This window comes from Dasypus novemcinctus, chromosome 29 (assembly GCF_030445035.2).
Source record: "Dasypus novemcinctus isolate mDasNov1 chromosome 29, mDasNov1.1.hap2, whole genome shotgun sequence".
Taxonomy (NCBI): domain Eukaryota; kingdom Metazoa; phylum Chordata; class Mammalia; order Cingulata; family Dasypodidae; genus Dasypus; species Dasypus novemcinctus.
In genome coordinates this window covers 27,775,153-27,794,517 of record NC_080701.1, presented here as the reverse complement: position 1 = coordinate 27,794,517, position 19,365 = coordinate 27,775,153, and the positions used below count along the sequence as shown (strand labels likewise).

General features: G+C 50.6%; 2 protein-coding genes across 24 annotated transcripts in view; one reads left to right on the top strand and one right to left on the bottom strand.

Annotated features, from left to right (window-relative positions):
* SH2D4A (SH2 domain containing 4A) overlaps nt 1–7,176 on the top strand; it is a 110,458-nt gene extending 103,282 nt beyond the window's left edge. For all 3 annotated transcript variants that reach the window (XM_071212693.1, XM_004478307.4, XM_004478308.5), the window contains exons 9-10: nt 5,176–5,396; nt 5,854–7,176. In XM_071212693.1, the coding sequence (XP_071068794.1) occupies nt 5,176–5,396; nt 5,854–5,946 (314 nt within the window). In that variant the 3' untranslated portion in view covers nt 5,947–7,176. The remainder of the gene's footprint in view (nt 1–5,175; nt 5,397–5,853) is intronic.
* Nucleotides 7,177–14,731: 7,555 nt separating this feature from the next.
* CSGALNACT1 (chondroitin sulfate N-acetylgalactosaminyltransferase 1) overlaps nt 14,732–19,365 on the bottom strand; it is a 398,657-nt gene continuing 394,023 nt past the window's right edge. For all 21 annotated transcript variants that reach the window (XM_071212689.1, XM_058290053.2, XM_058290061.2 and 18 more), the window contains one exon: nt 14,732–16,675. In XM_071212689.1, the coding sequence (XP_071068790.1) occupies nt 16,386–16,675 (290 nt within the window). In that variant the 3' untranslated portion in view covers nt 14,732–16,385. The remainder of the gene's footprint in view (nt 16,676–19,365) is intronic.

Sequence of the window (19,365 nt, the reverse complement as noted above, 5' to 3'; positions counted from 1 at the left end):
AATGAGTTTAGAGAATAGCTCCAGGCCGAAGCATAGGGGCCTCCTCGGTCTCTTCTGTGCTTGGGCATATGTGTGTGACCCTAGGTAATCCCGCATTTATGAGGAGACAGAGGTCCCATCTTCCACAGGAAACTGTCTCCTCATGGTCCCGGGTACTGCTCTCCCTGTTCTACGGCCAGCAGTCCCTTGCCCCAGGACAGCCACCTGACAGCTCTCACAAGGTTCTGCAGGATTCTCTGTGAATTGCCTCCTGCACGCCGGGCAGGCTTTGGAACGGCAAGTCCCCAGGTGCAGCACCAGACGGATGGAGCCAGATGTACATGCTTAGCATGTGCACGAGGTTCCTCTGCTCCCCCAGAACCGGGGCCAAGAATCTGCACTGGGAGTCATGGCGGAGGGTGCCGGGAGACCCAGCTTGTTAGGTGCTCAGCCTGGTGCTGCAGTCACCTGTTTTTGAAGCTTTGAGAAGGATGTTCTTGCAAGTTCTTGCTGGTGGGTCACGGCTTCTGTATGGGGATGGAGCCCTGTTGCAGCTCGTGCTGCCATCTTGGTCAGGGCAGGGCCTCATTGGGTTGGATGACAGATGTTTTCCAAGTGTAGAAAGTAGGTCATACAGAGATATTTTGTTTTTTTCTTATAAACAAAATTAGACCTGATGGTTCCTCAGAGAAAAGTCAAGTGTGTCCCTTGTCCTTAGGATGACGTTTCTCAGACTAGAGGCAGGGGTGGCCTAGAAGTATCCCAGACAAGGAAGTTTTTGACTTGATCTATTCATTAGCCCTTCCCTGGGCACCTTCTAAGGGGCAGGTGCTGAGGGTGCAAAAATAAATAAAATGTGTTAGGTGCTGTGTTGGAGCTCACAGGAAAGGGGTAGGGGGGAGGAGAAGTGGCCATGGACCCCGTGCTGTGAGTTCATGTGCTGTGAGCCACTAGCTGACTTCCTCAGGTGTAGGTTAGAGCCAGGGAGAGTTTAGAACAGGTGAGTGATCGGTGGAGGTGGGAACCAGGTGAGTGCTCGGAAGCGCTGTGAGCCAGGTGCATCTCAGGGAGGTGGGGCCCAGGTACCCAGCAGGCCCAGAGGAACCCGGGACTTACTGCTCAGGGTGAGTGCAGAAAGCTTCACGTCCTTGAGTTAAACTTCAGAGAACGAGTCGTTTCCAGGAAGAAACAGCAGAGAACAGTCCCACCAAGCTGTCCTCCTGTGGGGGACGCTGCAACCATTTGATTTTCAACTGGAGCCCTGCCAGGGCTTCCAGGCGACTTCAGGTGCCTGGTTCTGTTAACCCAGTCCTATGCAAAAAGTGCCCTTGGCCAAACCCTCGCTCCAAAGAGGTTCTGGAGCTGCTCTGTCCAGTACAGTAGTCACTAGCCATGGGTGTCTATTTAAATTAATTAAATAAAATTAAAAATTGAGTTCCTCAGTTGGCACTATCCATGGAAACATTTCCATCATGATGGAAAGTTCTGTTGAACACACTGTTGTAGAGGGAGCCCAGGCACCACGCAGACAGAGTAGAAAAATGTCCCTAACGTCCATGCCTGAGTGTTTAGCTCTCAGGAGCCAGGACCCCAGCTCTGCCCCAGGCTCTTCAGAGCCAAGTGCTGCCCAGTGAGCCCTCCCATGGCACCTGCCTTCTTGTGGACTGCCGTCGTGAGGTTTGTGCCCCACCAGTCCTCCTGGGACCCTGCTCTCAGACAGAACACTGCCCAGGTGAGGAGCTGCCTCATTGCTAAAACTGATGAAGTAAAAGGAAGCCCTTCATTTATCCCTTTCGCCAGCTCAGAAATCCTGCTCTGACCTCAGCTACGCTTGGTTCTTGTAAGGCATGTGAAGAGAGCTGGGCAGGGGTAGGCAGCATGGAAGTGCCCTGGCCTTGGGGAGGGGCTGGGAGGAAGACCACTGCCTCAGAATTCTTAGACTCATGCAGGGGGTAAATTAAGGGGTGATCCATACTGCAAGGAAGTTGTCCAGGATCCAGGGATGATTAAGCTCTGTCAGTGTATTTTTTTTTTTTAGGAGGTACCGGGAATTGAACCTGGGGCCTCACACATGGGAAGCAAGGCGTTCAAACCACTGAGCTACACCCGCTCCCCTGCCGTTGGATTTAGGCTTAGCATTCAAGAACTCCCTACCCAGGCCAGCAAAGCTCATTGCTTGGCAGTGACCACAGCCAGGTCACTCTGAGTGCATCTACTGCTCTTGATGGAGTCTTCTCAAATTGTCCATTGGCCCGCAGTTTCAGATGCACCAAGAAAGGGTAGTCTTGAGGAGTACTCCCCTAGTAAAGCAGAAAGAGCAAAATTAAGAAAAACCACCCTCTTGCATCACGCTGCCTAGTCTTCACAGCATTTACTTTTTGAACTTGCCGTCATTATCACTGTGTACAGGGAATCTCTGTTATGACCTGTGATTTGTCACAAAATCATTTTATTGTGTTCTGGTACCTGAGGAGATTGGATAGTGCCACGCTCTGTAATTGCTAATAATTGCAGAGGTTATGAGCTTCTTAGGCAGTTTGATTACAGCTACTATCTGACCTGATTTTAGAAGGAATTTGACCTTAACCCAGGTTTAGTTATAATTTTCCTGAATAGCTTTCACTTTAGGAATACACACCCAGCTGGATAACATTCAGGTATTATTACAGATTCTAAATTATAACATCTGCCCCTTCAGTGGCAGTACTTGGAATTTCAGAGGTAGTCTGTCAGTAAATCTGGGAGAAGAGAGAACTCTTTTTCCAGAATGCCCTTCCCCTTCCGTTGCGGTCTCCCAGCCCCCCGGTTCTGAAGGGCCTTTTCAGCTCAGTGAAGAGTCCCCCTGGTCTCATAGACAAGTCGTCAGTGTCTTTGCACCTGTCATGTGTAGCCCCTGGGCGGGCTGGCTCCCTGTTGCATCTTCTGGTTGCCATCTGGATTCATCAGTGGGACCAGGATGTCTAGAAAGGCCTGATAGACCAACGGAAGGAGCAGCCCACACCTGCCGAGAGTTTACTTGGGCATCTCTTGAGCATCTAAGTGGACAGGGCAGCACCCGAGCCAGGGGGCTCACCCCGCCTCAGTGGTAGTGTTACTGGATTTTGTCTAGGTTCTCGGCTAGGCTGTGGGAATGAATTTCAAGAGCACGCTGGGTGAGTTAGGCCAGTAATTTATTCAGGTAGGGAGAGAAGAGAAATGGGAGAAAATAACAGAGCAGGGGTCCCAGGTAGAGAGGAGGGGCTGAAAGGGGATAAAAAGGGCTGATTTACAGGCTACAATTCCCCATTATAGGTTATAAATGCCCAGGTTTTACTTGCGTGGCCGCATGGTGGAGGAAAAATGGTGAGAGCCGCGCGCAGAGGGCAGGAACGGGTCCAGAGGCGAGAGAGCGGAGCGCGGGCTGTTCAGGCCCTACTTGGCTTTTTGAACTGTTAATTATTCCACCGCTTTGCTAATGGCAGGGGAGGGGTTCCAGCTGTTTGCTGTTTTGATTGGTCACCCCACCCATCAATCCCCCAGTGAGGACCCAATGATGAAGCCCTTGGGGACCATCCGGGGCTCTTCCTTGCTCCCAGAAGATGTCTCTGTTCTGGACGGCAGAATCTTGGGGTGGGGTCTTCCAGCAGTCACCTTGGGGTGACTGATGTGCACGTGGACTCTCCGCCAGGTTCCCGATCCGTGTCTTGATTCCCTGTCTCACTAGCCGGCTTCAGGACCTGCAGTCTCCAGTGGACTCCCCTGGGCAGGGGCGAAAGGGCGGCTGCATGCGAGGCACGGGGGGCCTGTGCCCGTCGACAGAATAGGAGTCGCTGGAAGGAAGCCCAAGGGCCTTCCTCCAGCTCAGGGATCTTTCCTGTCTGTGAGGGGGAAGCCGTCCGCATCCCCCCACCCCCAGAACCTCATCACAGGGTGCGTCACCGTGGACCCCATGCACTGGGACCCTGCAGTGCCGTCCCAGGACTGGGGCCTCCGGAATGGTGGGTGTGCGGCGCTGGCGGGGAGAACACGTGACTTTTTAATCCCTCCACATTCCTAAAGGTCTGGGTACAGGAAAGAGCATAGCCATAGCTGGTTTTACATTTTACTCGGGATAGTTAGGGTTCAGCCGCCAGTCACCTTCACCAGCAACAAAACTAAAGGGCTAAGACAGCCCATCGCCTTTTCACTAGGAGGAATGCTGTCGGTGCTTTCCCCATGGTAGATGTGCTGAGCAGCCCCGGGAAGCTCCTTCTGGAGTAGGCCAGCTACATCTGCCGAGATGAAAACCGCCCTGGGAGCACGCTGCTGCCCCCCGGCCCAGAGCGCACTGAGGGTGCAGCAACTTCACCGCTCCAAGGTGTCTAGGCACTTCCTGTGTGTTTTACATTATCTAGTCACCCCACACATTAAGACAGGACTAAGAAGGGAAATTCGGAATATGAGTCAAACCTTTTAGGTTTGGACTAATTGAAGAGAAACGTGAACTAAGAGTGAATGTACAAGATATCTGAATTCTACAGAAGAAGAGTCGTATCCCTTTTGGTGCCGGCTTTTAAGCATCACTGAGGGGCAGCTGCAGGAGAAAGCAGGTTAGAGACCTGGGGGCCCCTGGTTCTGACAGGTCCAAGCCTTCTCAGCCAGGGTTTCCCAGCCTCAGCACCACTGACCTTTTAGGCTGGATAATTCTCTCATGAAGGGCTGTCCAGGGTATCAGGAGGTTTATCAGTAGCCCTGGCCAGTCCCACTGGGTGCCAGTAGCACCCCTCCCACCTACTCAGGGTGTCTGCCTCACTGCTAGCCATTGCCGTGGACGAGCACCGCTGTTCTAGACCCAGTGGAGTCGTCCCCTGGCCTTAGTCCTCCTGGGTCAATGGAGGGGCCCAAGGTCTGTAAATCCTCCTCCAGGCTCCACTCCCGGGTAGCTGCCAGGTGTCCTGCCAGACCCCCAGTCACCTTGTACCGCTGGTATAACATGGGCATGCGTGTGGAAATTCATTCTTCCGGAGAAGGCTCAACACGTAAGCTCTTACTTGTACTCTCCGTTTGCTTACACAACCACCCTTGTCCAGGCACCAAATGCCAAAAGACGGATGACATTGTCCTAAAAAGCCCGACAGGCACTGAAAGTTGCCCTCGCGGCTCGCTCAGCTTTCTGCACACGGCAGAGGGGAACGTGGGAAACGGTGTGGCCGAAACCGCTGCTTTTCTTCGCCGCAGGAATTCTGACGCTGAAGAGAGCCGATGAGCTGCTGCGCACGGGGGCGCCGGGCACTTTCCTGATCCGAGTCAGCGAGAAGGTCAGAGGCTACACGCTGTCCTACCTGTCCAAGGACGGCTGTAAGCACTTCCTCATCGACGCCTCCGCCGACTCCTACAGCTTCCTGGGCGTGGACCAGCTGCAGCACGCCAGCCTGGCCGACCTGGTGGACTATCACAAGGTGAGACGGCGGGCAGAATTGCCTTGCTCCGGGCAGCGAGGGGCAACCACGGCTGAGAAAGGCAGAGGCCGATGAGGGTGGGGTTTGTCTCTGATGGCTCTTTCCCGTGATCGGGATTCTTAATTGCATTTCCTTGATCATGAAACCTGGTTCCTCCTCCAGTACCCAGGGCGACGCCGCTGGGCAGAGGATGCAGGAGATGCTGAAAAAACCTGCGTCCACACACCTGTCACCCTGAGGAGAGTTGTAGTTAGAACTTAAGTCCAGGCGGGCAAGAGGGTACCTGGCATTTGGGCGGTAAGAGGAAGCTCTATGTAAGATGGTCATAAACCAGGAAAGCTTAGTGTCGATTAAGGACATTCAGGGAGTGACAGCCTTGAGGCGGTAGAGAGGCGTGTGACTGTCGTTTGTTCTAACCACCTCCAGCCCAGCCTGACCCTTTTCTTCTCCTTGGTAGGAGGAACCCATAACTTCCCTGGGGAAGGAGCTCCTCCTGTACCCCTGCGGTCAGCAGGTGCAGCCGCCCGACTACCTGGAGCTCTTTGAATGACAGACTCCGCCTGTGTCGTCCCGCAGCCGCCATCCTCTGGACAGCCCCCTCCCCCACCCCGAAATGGACACCTGTGTGCGGAGCCAAAGCCACCCTGCTGCAGGGCCAGTACCTGCCGCCCGAGTCCGTACTGAGATCTCTTGCTACACGGGCTCTGGAGTTCAATGCTAAGAGAAAATGACCCTGCATCATATGTACTCGAAAGTAAAAGGCGATGGGGCCCCATGTCAGCAGGTGCCTAACATGAGGGACACAACCTCATGGAAGCATAAAGCGAACAAAGGAGGAACAGGCCTTTTAGGAATTAAGGGGTACTTGAGAGCCATTAGCTTGTGTGAATTCCTTTCCGGCCTCATCTTCCCTCTTAAAAGGGCTCAGGGTCCTGTTTAGATGAAGTCTAAATGCGGGGGCAGGATGGGGGGGGCCCTTTTTCGATGGCCAAGATCATCCTCAAAGCACACTTCTGTTAGTGTGCATGTTGGCGGCAGTATGTAAGAGGAAGTAGGAAAAACAACAGTAGTTGCAAATGTAAATCAGATGAGAGGTTTTAAAACGTAGGATGAGAGCCTTAACATGTACAAAATTACGTGCGGACTGTGGGAAAGTCAGCAGAGGTCTGTGAGTTTGTTTCTTCATTCTGCAGAAGGAGGGTGAAGCCAGCCCATGCAAGGGGTAATTTTAAGTGGTGCAGGGACGGGGTTGGAATAATCCAGCTGTTTGGGTGTTACGGGGTTATGATGGAACCTGACGTGCACTGTATACCCATTTGCTGCCCTGTGGTTCTCCGTCTTCATAGCGAAGTGAAAAGGGGAGTTGAGAATTATCTCCTAACAGACTGTGTAGCCCTGGGACGTAGATACCCTGGGGTCAGGAGGCTTGTGCCCTGCTGCTCACGTCCTCACCCCCAACCTCTAGTGACTCTGGGGCCAGATTCAGTCAAGGGAGTCGCCCCTGGACATTGGCCGAGGAGGCTCTGAGCCGCTTGAGATCGTTTTATGCTGGGAAGATGGAGATTTACTTGCACTTCGGGCCTAACTCCTGTGTCATCGTTCTTTTAAAGTGCCTCTTAAAGATTGCAGAATGATAGATGAGCTTGCTCATGAGGTTGTTGGTTGTGTAAAATGCTCGTTGACAGCGTAAAATGTAACCAGAGAAGCGGGTGTTATGTGTGTGTGTGTTGGTTTTTTTTTTAATGAGAAAGCTTTTAAACATAAATCATTGTTAAAGGTTTCTTGCCATTTTCCGTATGGTTTATATTGTTAAACTATTACGTTAAGAACTTGTGTCTTAGCTTTGTTGCTGTGTTTCAGCACTCATGGGATTATAAAATAGCAGAAAAAGCACAGGGCTGGAAGTGAAAAACTTGGATTCTGTTACCATCTCCAACCCCATTGGCTGTTCAATTTTGAACCTCTCTGAACCTCAGGTTTCAATTCTGGGGGGAAAAAAAGTGTTTTACCTCGGTGATTTTTTAGTATTTTTATCCTGCTCTGAAATCTTAAGTTTCCGGTCCTGTTACTCATTGGAATAAATAGAAAAGTACTCTATGAATACATGTTAGATGCTGGCATTGCCTCCTGCCTAAAACTTGGGAGGAAATATACAGTCATATTTAGATATAACTGCACTAAGAGACATCCGACTGAAGGAAGATTTAGAAAATAAGAAATAAGCACACTAAATTAAGATACCATTATAAAGGGGAGCAGATTTTCATTCTGTGCTGTTTATCCTCTTGGTTATTCAGGGAAGTACATTGTACAGTATTTGGATATGATGGCCAGAAATAATTAATACTTGGAATTCTCAGAAAGGGAGAATGGTATACAGAATTCAGAAATCAATTACAATTAAAAGGGACTAATGTGGACCAAATTCTTATCCCAGCTCTGCCTGAGGCTCTGACTTGCCTGTGTCTGACCCTCGTTCTTGCCTAAGGTGAGAGAATGTCCACATGCCAGCTTAGGTGCCTTCTTCTCCTGTCCCAGCAAGCTCAGCTCCCGACCTGCCCAAGGTTTCTCGGTCTGTTTCCTTATTGTCTAGGTGCCCAATCTCAGAGACTCTGACCTACCTCTTTGGGACCTGTGCCCAGCTACCACTCCCTGCCCATGCTGATTCTTCTCTCCCTCAATTTCCTCTGAAATCTCCCTCTTTTATCGCAGGCTATCTGGGTGAACCTCCTTATTGCAGCTGTCACGTACCCATCAACCCCCACTGGGTCATCTGCAAGGCCGCTGGTTCTCCTCTCCCGCCATACCCTGCAGTAATGGGATGCCCAAGAAAGTTATTTTGTTCCTCAGTGCCACTGGCAGTGCTAAGGAATGTCAGCCTTAACACCAAGAAGAAGAGAAAACACAGGGACAGTTCAGAAGAAAAAGATCAAGGAAAGGGGTAAAAGTAAAGACAAGGCACAGAAGGCTGGCATCGTCCTGGACCCCTCCCAAAAAATTGTCTATCCAGCCTCGAGCTTTAGAATTAACCTTCCTTTTAGTGAAAAGTAGTGACGAGCTCATGTGGCATGAACTCTGCTTTCAGATTGAAAAACAAAAACCAAGGTCCAAGTTTTGGCAACTGCCGTCTTCTGTAAAGGCAACTTTTCTTGATGCACTGGTCTAAACATATTTTTATAGCCCTCACTCACACACATGTATCTTGGGGCTCCTACCCTTTGGTGCGCAGAGATGTGATTCATAGGGGATGCTCAGAGGCCCTTTCTGTGGTCTCTGAATTCATTTTTGTCAAGAACACAGTCACCCCTCTCAGGTCAGGATGCATTATTTTTTTTTTAACATGTAAGTTTCCTTCAATCATACCTTGGACTGATAACTTCTGTTTGAATTGTGCTTTTCTCTTCCTCAGGAGTAGCTGTAATTGTTCCTTAGATTTCTGTTCTTTGCCTCCCATTTTTGTAATCGAGTCCTCGTTGTTTTCAGCTCTCCATCTTTTTCCTTCGCAATTTAGGACAACTCCTCATCTCTGTCCTGACCGCAGCACAGATCAGGTTTTCTGCAGTGTTCATGTCTGCCTTTTGCTGCCTCCAGTGTGGATTTTAGCACAAGCGTTCCATTTCCAGTCTACTTGCCATCCTTCTTAATCTCCTTATGTCGGCATCTTCCAGTTTCCTCTTGCTGCCCAGACTGAAAACTGCAGGGGCTTCTTAAATGTTAAAAATGTCCTCTTTTATGTACGATAAAAACACATCATTCAGGGTAGTAGAAATCTCAGCAAGTCTGGGTTTAAATCCTGGCTACACTACATTAACTGCTGCATGGAATCTTAAAGGAAAAAAGGTCTAAGCATCTCTCAGCTTCAGCTTCTTCCTCTCTGATACAGGAGCTAGTAATAGTCACCGAACTGGGTCTGAGGATTAAAAAGAAGTATGCTAAATGCCTGGCATATAGAAGCTCCCCATAAATAGAGTTATTCTTAGTGAATCGGGAGTCCAGCCACTCCAGGACCTCCGCATTCCACGCTGCCCCTTCATCAGCCCAGTCTATGTAACCACTGGGCTGTGTATCCTCAGGATCCATTCCTAGCACCTCTGGGATGAATTTTAAGGGGAAGAGAGAAATCTTTAAAGAGTAAGGGGTGTAATAATGAATCACACAATAAATTAGCCAGCTTTCCACTGCAGAGAAATGGCTCACTTCATTTGGATCTGGAACGACCTGCAGGGAGCATTTCCTAATGTCTGGTTTTGATAACCTCCAAGTTAGCAGTAAACAGTCTTTATCCCCAAACTGACCATACAAGGGATTCAGTTGCACTGGGATTCCAGATCACACATCGCCAAGTGTCTGCCCCCCCTTTTAACCAGAAGCTTTGTCACAAACTTGGTCCCCTCTTTGAGGGACATCAGGTGAATCCCCGCTGCCCATCAGTCCAAATCAGCTTTGACTTCTCTTTCATCGAAAGGATGTTCCTGTGAGAAGGCGTCCCGTCAACGGCGTCAAAATCCTGGTCCTGTAACCCTCCACGGTCCTGCCCCTCAGGAAATACACGGAACGGTGACCATCTCTCGGGCCCCTCTTGGCGAAGTGACAGAGTGCTGGGAAAGCCTGCTGTCCCTTACCACCCACTCTGTGCGTGAATTTAGACAGTGCCATTTGAGGCTAATAGCTAGAAGAATGGACAAGTTAAACCAACTTTTCTCCCAGCCTTTCTTTGAATTTCACTGGAGAGGTTTTTGTTTGTTTAAAAAAAAAAAGCAAAAGCATTGAAATGGGGTTCAACGTCCTAGCAGACCAGCTGACGTTTCCTGTTGCACTTTTTAAACGTTGGGTGGTTTGGGAGCAGGGACTGCCGTAGGGGAGTCGCCTGGCAGGGCTGTGCTTACCTCGTTCCGAGCGGAGGTGTCTCTTGGGTTGACGAGAGTGAAGCGAGTTCACCAGCCGCCCGCAGTCCCCCTGCCCTGGGCCGGGCTGGCAGGCTGAAGGAGTCTTGGGCCCATCCTGGGCACAGGCTGCCCGAGACGGCCTGGCCCTCCCCGAGCCCCTGGGGTGACTGCAGAGGCTCGAGACGGGGCCCTGAAGGGGACCGAGGCCCGTGTCTCTCTGCCTGTCCTCTCCAGGCCATGACCTCCTCAGCCCCCTTGACGTCTCCGTGGGTTGCCCTCCCCTTGACGGTGCCGCCTTCTTGCTAGGACAGCAGACAAGCCCGACCTGGCTGGGGAGACAGTGGGTTGCCTGCTCCACGGGGCATGTCGAAGGGTCTGCAAGGCCGAGGTGTTTCCTAAGGTACTGCTGGGACAGGAGTGGATGTAGTCCATGCGTGGTGATAGCCACCAAGGCCCCATGACCTGGCACAGTCCGCATGGCAGTGACAGCAGGGCGCTGAGCCCTTCCAGGAAGAACAGCTTGGAATGGAATGTAAAGCTAATCAGACTATGGATAATGGGGCCAGTTACTAACATTGGCGTGTGTTGGGAGTCAAGCATACTGACCCTTCTAAGGAAGTACCCAAGGTCATTATCGCTAACCAGGATTGCTTAGAAACAATGTCGAATCTTTTTTTGTAAAACACGAGGATTGCCACCTGCTCCCACCTCCTCCTACAGGCAGTCTTTCGGTGGAGCCTGTGTGAGAGCTGGATTCCCAGCCTCGGCCCCAGGTCCCGTGGCCATGCCTGTAACGACACAGCCGCTGGAGGGAGGCTGCAGGTGGCCAGGGGGCTTAACTGTTGAAGGCTCACAGTAGTAACCAAGTTTGCATCCCTCGGCAGGGAAGGAACAGTGGGGAAACTGAGGCACAAAGGACAGGCCCCCCCTTTCCCCAGACCTTCAACCCCACCCGGAGACAGGGGCAGTGTGCTGGAATGAGGACGGGGGAGCCCAGGGACCACTCTTAACATTTCCAAGCCTCCATTCTCTGCACCAGGAAAATGGATGTCACGCCGTCACCCCCCTTAGAAGGTTTGCACTCTCACCGTCGGGCGCCTTGTTCTGCTCCTACTTAAAAACCGGCAACAGCGCTGAGTGTAGAGTCTACGAAACCATTGTCTAACTCAAGGTCCTGAAGACGCGCCCCTGCATTTTCTTCTAGGCGGGGTCCAGCTCTGGCTCTTCCGTTTGGCTCTGTGACCCATCCTGAGTTGATGTTTGTCTGTGTGGATGGTGGTGATGGGAGCACAGCATTGTGAATGCAGTGAGCAGCACTGAATTATATATTTGAATGTGGTCAAAAGGAGAAACTAGTTTGTGTATATGTTACTAAAATAAAACATTTTTAACATCTCTTAATGGCTGCCAACTGCCGGGGGAGAGCAGGAAACATCATCACCTCCAAATTACTGAGCAGAGGATTTAAGGAAGAGATCATCCACTATCTGTGTATATTTTTAAAATTTATTTCTCTACCCCCCCCCCAGTTGTCTGTTCTGTGTGTTCTTCTGTGTCCACTTGTATTCTTGTCAATGGCACCTGGAATCTGCGTCTCCTTCTGTCGTGTCATCTTGCTGTGTCAGCTCTCCATGTGTGCAGCGTCACTCCTGGGCAGGCTGCACTTTTTTTGCATGGGGCAGCTCTTCTTGAGGGGAGCACTCCTTGCACGTGGGGCTCCCCTACGCGGGGGACACCCCTGCGTGGCACGGCACTCCTTGTGCACATCAGCACTGCGCATGGGCCAGCTCCACACGGGTCAAGGAGGCCCGGGGTTTGAACCTTGGACCTCCCATGTGGTAGATGGATGCTCTATTAGTTGAGCCAAGTCCGCTTCCCAACTCAATCTTTTTAGTAGTACAGCATAGATGTTGTTGCCTTCATCGTGTGAATGAGGAAACTGAGATACGGAGATGCCGAGTAGCTCGTCTAGGGTCATAGAGGTAACAAGTAAAAGAACTTGGATTTGAACCCAGTCTGTCTCAAGAAGCCATGAAATTAGCACCTCACTGAACTGAGCCCTAATAAGATGAGGTAAAATTAGGTATGTTTGGAAACTTCTCCCTGAAACACAATGATTAGCATTAGGTTCTTCATGGCTCTTTTCTTATTTTTCTGGATTACGTATTGTGTCTGCTTGACTCAGGCATAATTCTTAGTAGACCTGCATGAAGCTCTGTTGGTCTGTTGAAAAATCCTAGGTGGGTTATTCTCATCACTAACATGTGGAGAGAAGGAAGCTGAATTCATGTTTAGGAATAAAAGAGGGGTAGAGAGTAGAGGATTGGAGGGCAACTGAGCGCAAGGACAGGCTGTGAGGCCTGGAGGCAGTGGCTAACTACCTGCTGTGGGGGGCCCTCTGCCAACTGCCACTTTCCGTGGTTGAACACTCCCACCCTCGTGGATTTCAAGCCGTCACTTGCCATCACTGAAGGAGAAGTCTGGAAGAGGTGCTAATAACCGGCTCTCACGAGCCTGCTCCAGCACGCCACTGCTTGAAGGAGCCCCCAAGTTAATATTAGAGGCCCCGACTCTGGTGAGATGACCAGGACAGCTCATCAGTGTCCACCGAGAAGTAACAAACGAAGCTGCAAGGCCACAGAGGCATTTATTTGGGGTCTTAGAATTATAATTCAGGGAGCACAGGTTCTGGAAGCACCCCAAATCGTGTCCTGTCTTGGCCTCTCCAGGCAAGGGTTTTTAAAGAAAAGATTAGGCAAGCTGTCTGTGGTGGGTGGCTACCTGGGGTGCTCTGACTGTCCTTCAGGTTAGATAGCTAAGTGAGTTCTGTATTGGATGGTTAGTTTCATGGTCCTGGAAATTTGAGGAACACTGAGGTTTTATATACTTTGGCAGTTTGTGATATCTGGCCAATATGTACCTAAAAGTAATCTCCCAAGTCCCCCCTTTTTTCCCTCTATTTAAAAAAAAATGTTACATTCAAAAAATATAAGAGGTCCCCATATACCCCCCCACTGCCCACCCCCCACTCCTCCCACATCAACAACCTCTTTCATCATCGTGGGACATTCACTGCTTTTGGTGAGTACATTTTGGAGCACTGCTGCACCGCATGGATTATAGTTTACACTGTAGTTTACACCCTCCCCCAGTGCATTCAATGGGTTATGGCAGGACACACAGTGTCCAGCATCTGTCCCTGCAGCCCCACCCAGGACAACTCCAAGTCCTGAAAATGCCCCCACGTCATCTCTCTTCTTCCCTCTGAAATCTCTTAACCGTAGTGACTTGACTTCTTCTAACACGAGGCGGGTCATGTCGAGTGGGGACAGAGAGAGCAGGCACAGCGTGGGAAGGCACGGGCGAGAGGCCCACGGCTTCCTCAGCAGCGACCTTCCTTCAGAAGCAATGTGCCTGCTGCCTTCAAACCACAGGGGCTCTTTGGCTTTTCCTTGTTGTCAAAGTTGAAATTCCAGGCGCCTAATTATAGCGTTTCCATGGGGCCGCTGCCAAGCTCCGTGTGGTGTACGTCTTGGCCAGGACCGGGGCTGAGTCCCTCTCACGTGGGCTTTCTTTAACAGGGCTCCTTCGGCGGGAGCTACGCTGCCCTTTGATAAAACTGCATTAACCTAAGTTATAGAAAGAGAGAACTTCTTTCATATCACGTCATTTCCTGTCTTCTCCAGCTGCCTTCAGCCACTTTTTTGGGGGTGTCGAGGTACCAGAGATTGAACCCAGGACCTCGTACATGTGAGGCAGGCACTCAACCACTGAGCTACACCTGCTCCCCTCTCAGCCATTTTATCTATAATTGATTTTTTTTTTGAGGTACCAGGGCTGGGGATTGAACCCAGGACCTTTTATGTGGGAAGCTGGCGCTCAACCACTGAGCCACATCGGCTCCTCTTCAGCTACTTAACATCTGGTTCTTAGCCAGTGTCTCGGGCATGGGCACCGCGCAGTTAAACAAATGCAAGCAGCCTGTTATTAGCCTGGGGCGTGCGGCCTGGCGTGGCACCACGGGTGGGGTCCTTAGACCTGCCTAATTCCACAGTCGACACAGTTGGCTGCTGCCCGCCAACCTCAGCGGAACCGCGTCCTCCGACATCAGAAGAAACGGGGCGAGCCTGGGCGGTCGGTCCACTTGTATCCCCAGCACCACGGCAAAGGCCAGGCGTGTGCCCAGAAGCCTCCTTTTTTTCATTACGGTTCTCAGCCAGGGGTGATTCTGTCCCCCAGGGACACCTGGCAATGACTGGGTTGTCACACTGAAGGGGAGGTGCCACTGGCCTCCAGTGACAGAGCCAGGGGTGCTACTGAATACCCTACACCGCCCAGGAGAGCCCCCAGGACAAGGAATTCTCCAGCCCAAATGGCAGCGATGCCGAGGCTGAGGGCCGGGTTCACGCGCGAGACGCTGTGGTCCGAAAACACGCTAACTCTCCAAGGTTCCAATGCAAATCGTATTTTATTAGCTGTCCAATGCCACCTTCCATTCATGTCCTGTGTTTTAATTAAATTTTATGAACTACCAGCACAAATCAATAGAGTGCATTTTTTACACTCCAACAGCTTGAGTGTTCTCGGAGCCTTTAAACAATGCGTTTACTGTAGGCAAACAGAAGGCAAGGAACCAGAGAGATAATTAGCTCATGCATCTGGTGCTGGCTCAAGAATAAATAATTTTCACATGAATGGAGAAACCACTCAATGGTAACTGTATTTTTTAAAAAAATAGTTTTCAAACTGTAATAAAATGCATTTTCAGAAGCGTCTGGATGATTGATTAGAACGGCTCAATTTAAAAAATAGGTAAGTCACTTCCACCGAGGCTAGGGTGGGTGAACACGGAGCAAAAACTTCCATTCCACTCGACTCTGGCAGATGGATAGATTTTTTTTTCACCAAAATATATATATTTTTCTGCATTTCTTTTCATTGAAGCCAGAAATCAGAAAGAGCACCCTGCTTTTGAAAAGCGATTGTTTGGTTCACACAGTAGGCTTTGGTTTATTTAAACAGGTAAGAACGTGGTCCCCAGGCCCTCCTGAGGAGAAAATGTGTTTTCTGATTTTTGTATAAATATCAAGAGATCACCCGTCTGAAAGGGCTGTCTTTTCTGGTAAGGTGAAAACTGTCTGTTCCTTCCCTCCAGTGCTCAGTTGCTCCTCTTTGGAAATACCCTTCAGATAAAGTATTTATATATCTCATTCTATCAGTAGCCCCAACGCAGGCTTTCTACATGACTAAAAGGTTTGAAGTTCAGTGCCTGACAGGTGGTAACATTTGGCATGTAACCGGAAATGGATCTCAGTTTGACTCTCTGAACTGAAAGTTCCCATACTGCATCGAAAAGTATCTTCTTAAAAAAATGCAAAAATGTAGGGCAACTTGTGCTCTTAGTAAGGCTTGCAAATTGGTATTTAAAGAAGCGGAATATAACTCACAAGCAAAAAAGTGCATTTTTAAATAAAACAAACAAATGGAAATGGTTAAAACTACAACCAAAAAGATGAAGAGATTACTTTGGGTTAATCTTGAGAGGAAACGATGCGACAGTTGCGGCTTCTTTTCTTTTTGGTCCGTTTTTAGTTGTCCTGGATATACACTCAGGCCTCCCAGTGAATGCATCTCCACATGCCCTGTGGCTTCTTCGCCTGCCTACTGATGTTTCAGCATTCAGAGAAACTAGAGCCCCGGAGACAGAGTCATTCAGATGGGGAGAAATGTGCTTGCCTTTCATAAAACCTGTCTTAATTCATGAATATTTCAATGAGCCTAAAAAAACAAGGGATCACGGTTTGCTGTAAACACCAAACTATAGTCAAAACCTCCACGCGTTGGGCTTATCACCTCACAATCATTCTGCCTTTGTCAGAAACCGCACAAGGTGCATTTTGGGCTACTTCTGCAGGCAACGTGAGGGATTTTCAGTTCTGCGGCCCAAGGACAAATGGAGGTTAGAGTTTTCTCTCCCCTGTTTCCTTAACTAATCAGATTCCTTGTTCACCTCTGTGGAAGTCTTTTCCTCTTCGCCACCCTTTTCGCTGATGGCAAAAGGGGGAGAAAAAAAAAAGCGTCTCCCAAAACCACTCCCGGGAGTTCAAGATTTTTTGCCACTCGTCTTCTGTTTCTGTCTGCGCAGGTGAGCCTCGATCTCGTGCCTGAAGACGAGCATGCCCAGCTGGCCGTGCGAGGCCTCGTTCATGGCCTTGGACTGCATGCACATCTTGTACTGCTCGGGGGCCAGCTCGTCCACGCAGCGCTTCTCGTGCCACAGGTGGAAGAGGCCGCGCACAGGCGTCCGCACCACGATGAGGTTGCTGTGCAGGTACTTGCGGTACAGGTGCACGTCCTCGCCTCCCCAGCCTTTGATGTCCAAGTCGAACCCACCTGCCGGGAGAGAACACACTCCTGAGTCGCGCGGCACCTGCGTCTCCCCATTCGCGTTTGCTCTCCTGACCTGCGCCAGGAGGAGGCTTTCGGGGGGAGATGTCGTCCCGAGCAGAGGTCTCAGAAATCCCCGAGAAGGGACAACCTTCGTGACAGCCAGCGCCAGCTCCTTGAGTGACCAGGCTGCAGACAATTCAGGCACTTCTCTGCTTTAAAAAGCACCATCAGGGGAAGCGGACTTGGCCCAGTGGTTAGGGCGTCCGTCTACCACATGAGAGGTCCGCAGTTCAAACCTCGGGCCTCCTTGACCCGTGTGGAGCTGGCCCATGCGCAGTGCTGATGCGCACAGGGAGTGCCCTGCCACGCAGGGGTGTCCCCCACGTAGGGGAGCCCCATGCGCAAGGAGTGCACCCTGTAAGGAGAGCTGCCCAGCACGAAAGAAAGTGCAGCCTGCCCAGGAATGGTGCCGCACACATGCAGAGCTGATGCAGCAAGATGACACAACAAAAAAAAGACTCAAATTCCTGGTGCCACCTGACGAGAATGCAAGCAGATGCAGAAGAACACACAGGGAATGGACACAAGAGAGCGTACAATGGGGTGGGGGGAAGGGGAGAGAAATAAAATAAATCTTAAAAAAAAAAAAAGGTCCATCAGCCATGCTACTGGGTAGCCCTCGACTGGGGTCAAGAGCTGCACAGCATCCCAACTTTTCCAAGTCCTTTTCACTTTATAGTATACTCCTTTCGACGGTGAGTAACGGCCCTTTAGAATTTCACCTTTGGAAACAGAAATGCCCCACATCTTTCTTAATCTAATGGCCACCGGGTCCCAGATAGAGCCAAAGCAGCACTGGATTATTTTTGTTCCTTTCTCACCTACAAGGTTTATTCAGCTCCTACTAGAAACAGTGAGGTGATTCTCAGCATTTTCTTTTCTCAGTTCTGGTGGAAACTTTTCATCCCCTGCATACCCCACCCTGAGCTACTCTGATCAAGGCCGTCATGGGAACCAGAAAGGGGGCCTGAGACCCTGAGAAAACCACAACTAACTGACCCCTGAGCTGTTTCCATCAATGAGGTAACACCTCCCCCCAGGTCAAAGAAAGGTCCAGGGTTTAAGTCAGGGGCCTGCGGTTTGAGTCCTGTTTCTCTTAGAGGTTGTCATTTAACATCCCTTGGGTTTGTTTTTTTCCTTAAGTAGGTGCCATACCCAAATGAGGTCGTAATATAAGGGGCAGGGCTTGGTTAGCTGAAACTGACTTGTTACTAGTATTGTTGTCATTCTAACTTTAAATCAAAAGTACACGAGTAAAATCCTGGCAAATACAAGACTGCAAAAGTGGCAAAGCTTCTGAGGTCACAGAACAGGCTTTCCCACCCGGCACTCCCGCTCTCTTCCAGTACAGCCCTGACCCAGCTGTGGGAAGATCCAGAATGCAGAAATCCACATCTGACAAACCCAAAGACGAAGGAGACACAGTTTCTCTAAAAGGAGACGTCCTTTAGGAGAACCCGTGAGGACTTCCGGGAAGGTCGCGTTGCAGCGAGCAGCAGGGCCCGACTCTCACAGAAATGACGGAGGAGGGGCAGAACGCTGGCCCAGGGAGCCGCTCTGGGGTCTGCAGACCAGGGCAGTGCTGCACACTGCCCCGGAGGGAGAGGGGCAGAGAGATGAAGCGGCAGACACGAACACCGAGTCACTCGCCCCACATCTGGGGGGCCCACCCCCCACCCTCAGAGCGGACAGCCTGCGTAAGACCCCGGCTCCCTGCGGCCAGCTGAGGGGATGGAGGTCTCCCTCCCTGGGAAGAGGGAGGCGGCAGGGGCGGGAGGGCGGAGAGGGATCTCTTCGGAGAGTTTGGCCAGCAGAGTCCTCTTTGGGCCCTGGGCAGCCCAGCAGGGGGCGGTGGAGACACCTCCGTGGAAAGTCACCAGAGAGCGCCACCAGCTGGCAGGCCTGGGAACTGCAAGAAGGAGAAAAGCTTTCCAGAGCCTCTCCCGGTCTGTGCCCCATTCATGGATCGCTGGCCCTGTTTTGTTAACTTCAGCTGGGCCATTTTAAAGATTTAGGATAAGTTGAGCCAAGAATCGAGGCAGAGCCATGAAACAAAACCACTAGGCAAGAGAAAGAAGTGGACAGAGTAAATTTACCAGCAGGCAGGTGCCTAAATCAGCAAAAACAAGAAGTCCTATGAGGAAACATCAAGAGCAGCCACGCCAAAGGACCGAACCCCAAATCCTGACCAGACACAGGGTTTAAGACAGCTTATCAACGATGCTCACGCAAACCTAAATCAGTTCAAAGAGGTGAAGAAAAACACGGCCAAAGAGATCGGTGCTGTTAGGGAGACACTGTTAGGAAGACACGAAGAACAGTTTGAAAGCCTGCAGAGAAAGCAACCGAGGATGGGTGGAGAAGGGGAGCTGATGCTGAATGTATTAGAACGTTTAATAAGACTGTAATTATGTGGAAATAGAGTTGAAGGCAACACACTTACAGTGAGTATAACTAACACTGCCGATTTATAAATGTGAATCTGGCTGAAAGGGGTAGTCCATGGAAGTTAATGTCAATTGACAGAAAACTAAAGGGAAGCGGGTTTGGCTCAACGGATAGAGTATCCACCTACCACATGGGCGGGGGCAGGAGGGCGGAGAGGGGCCTCCTTGACCCGTGTGGAGCTGGCC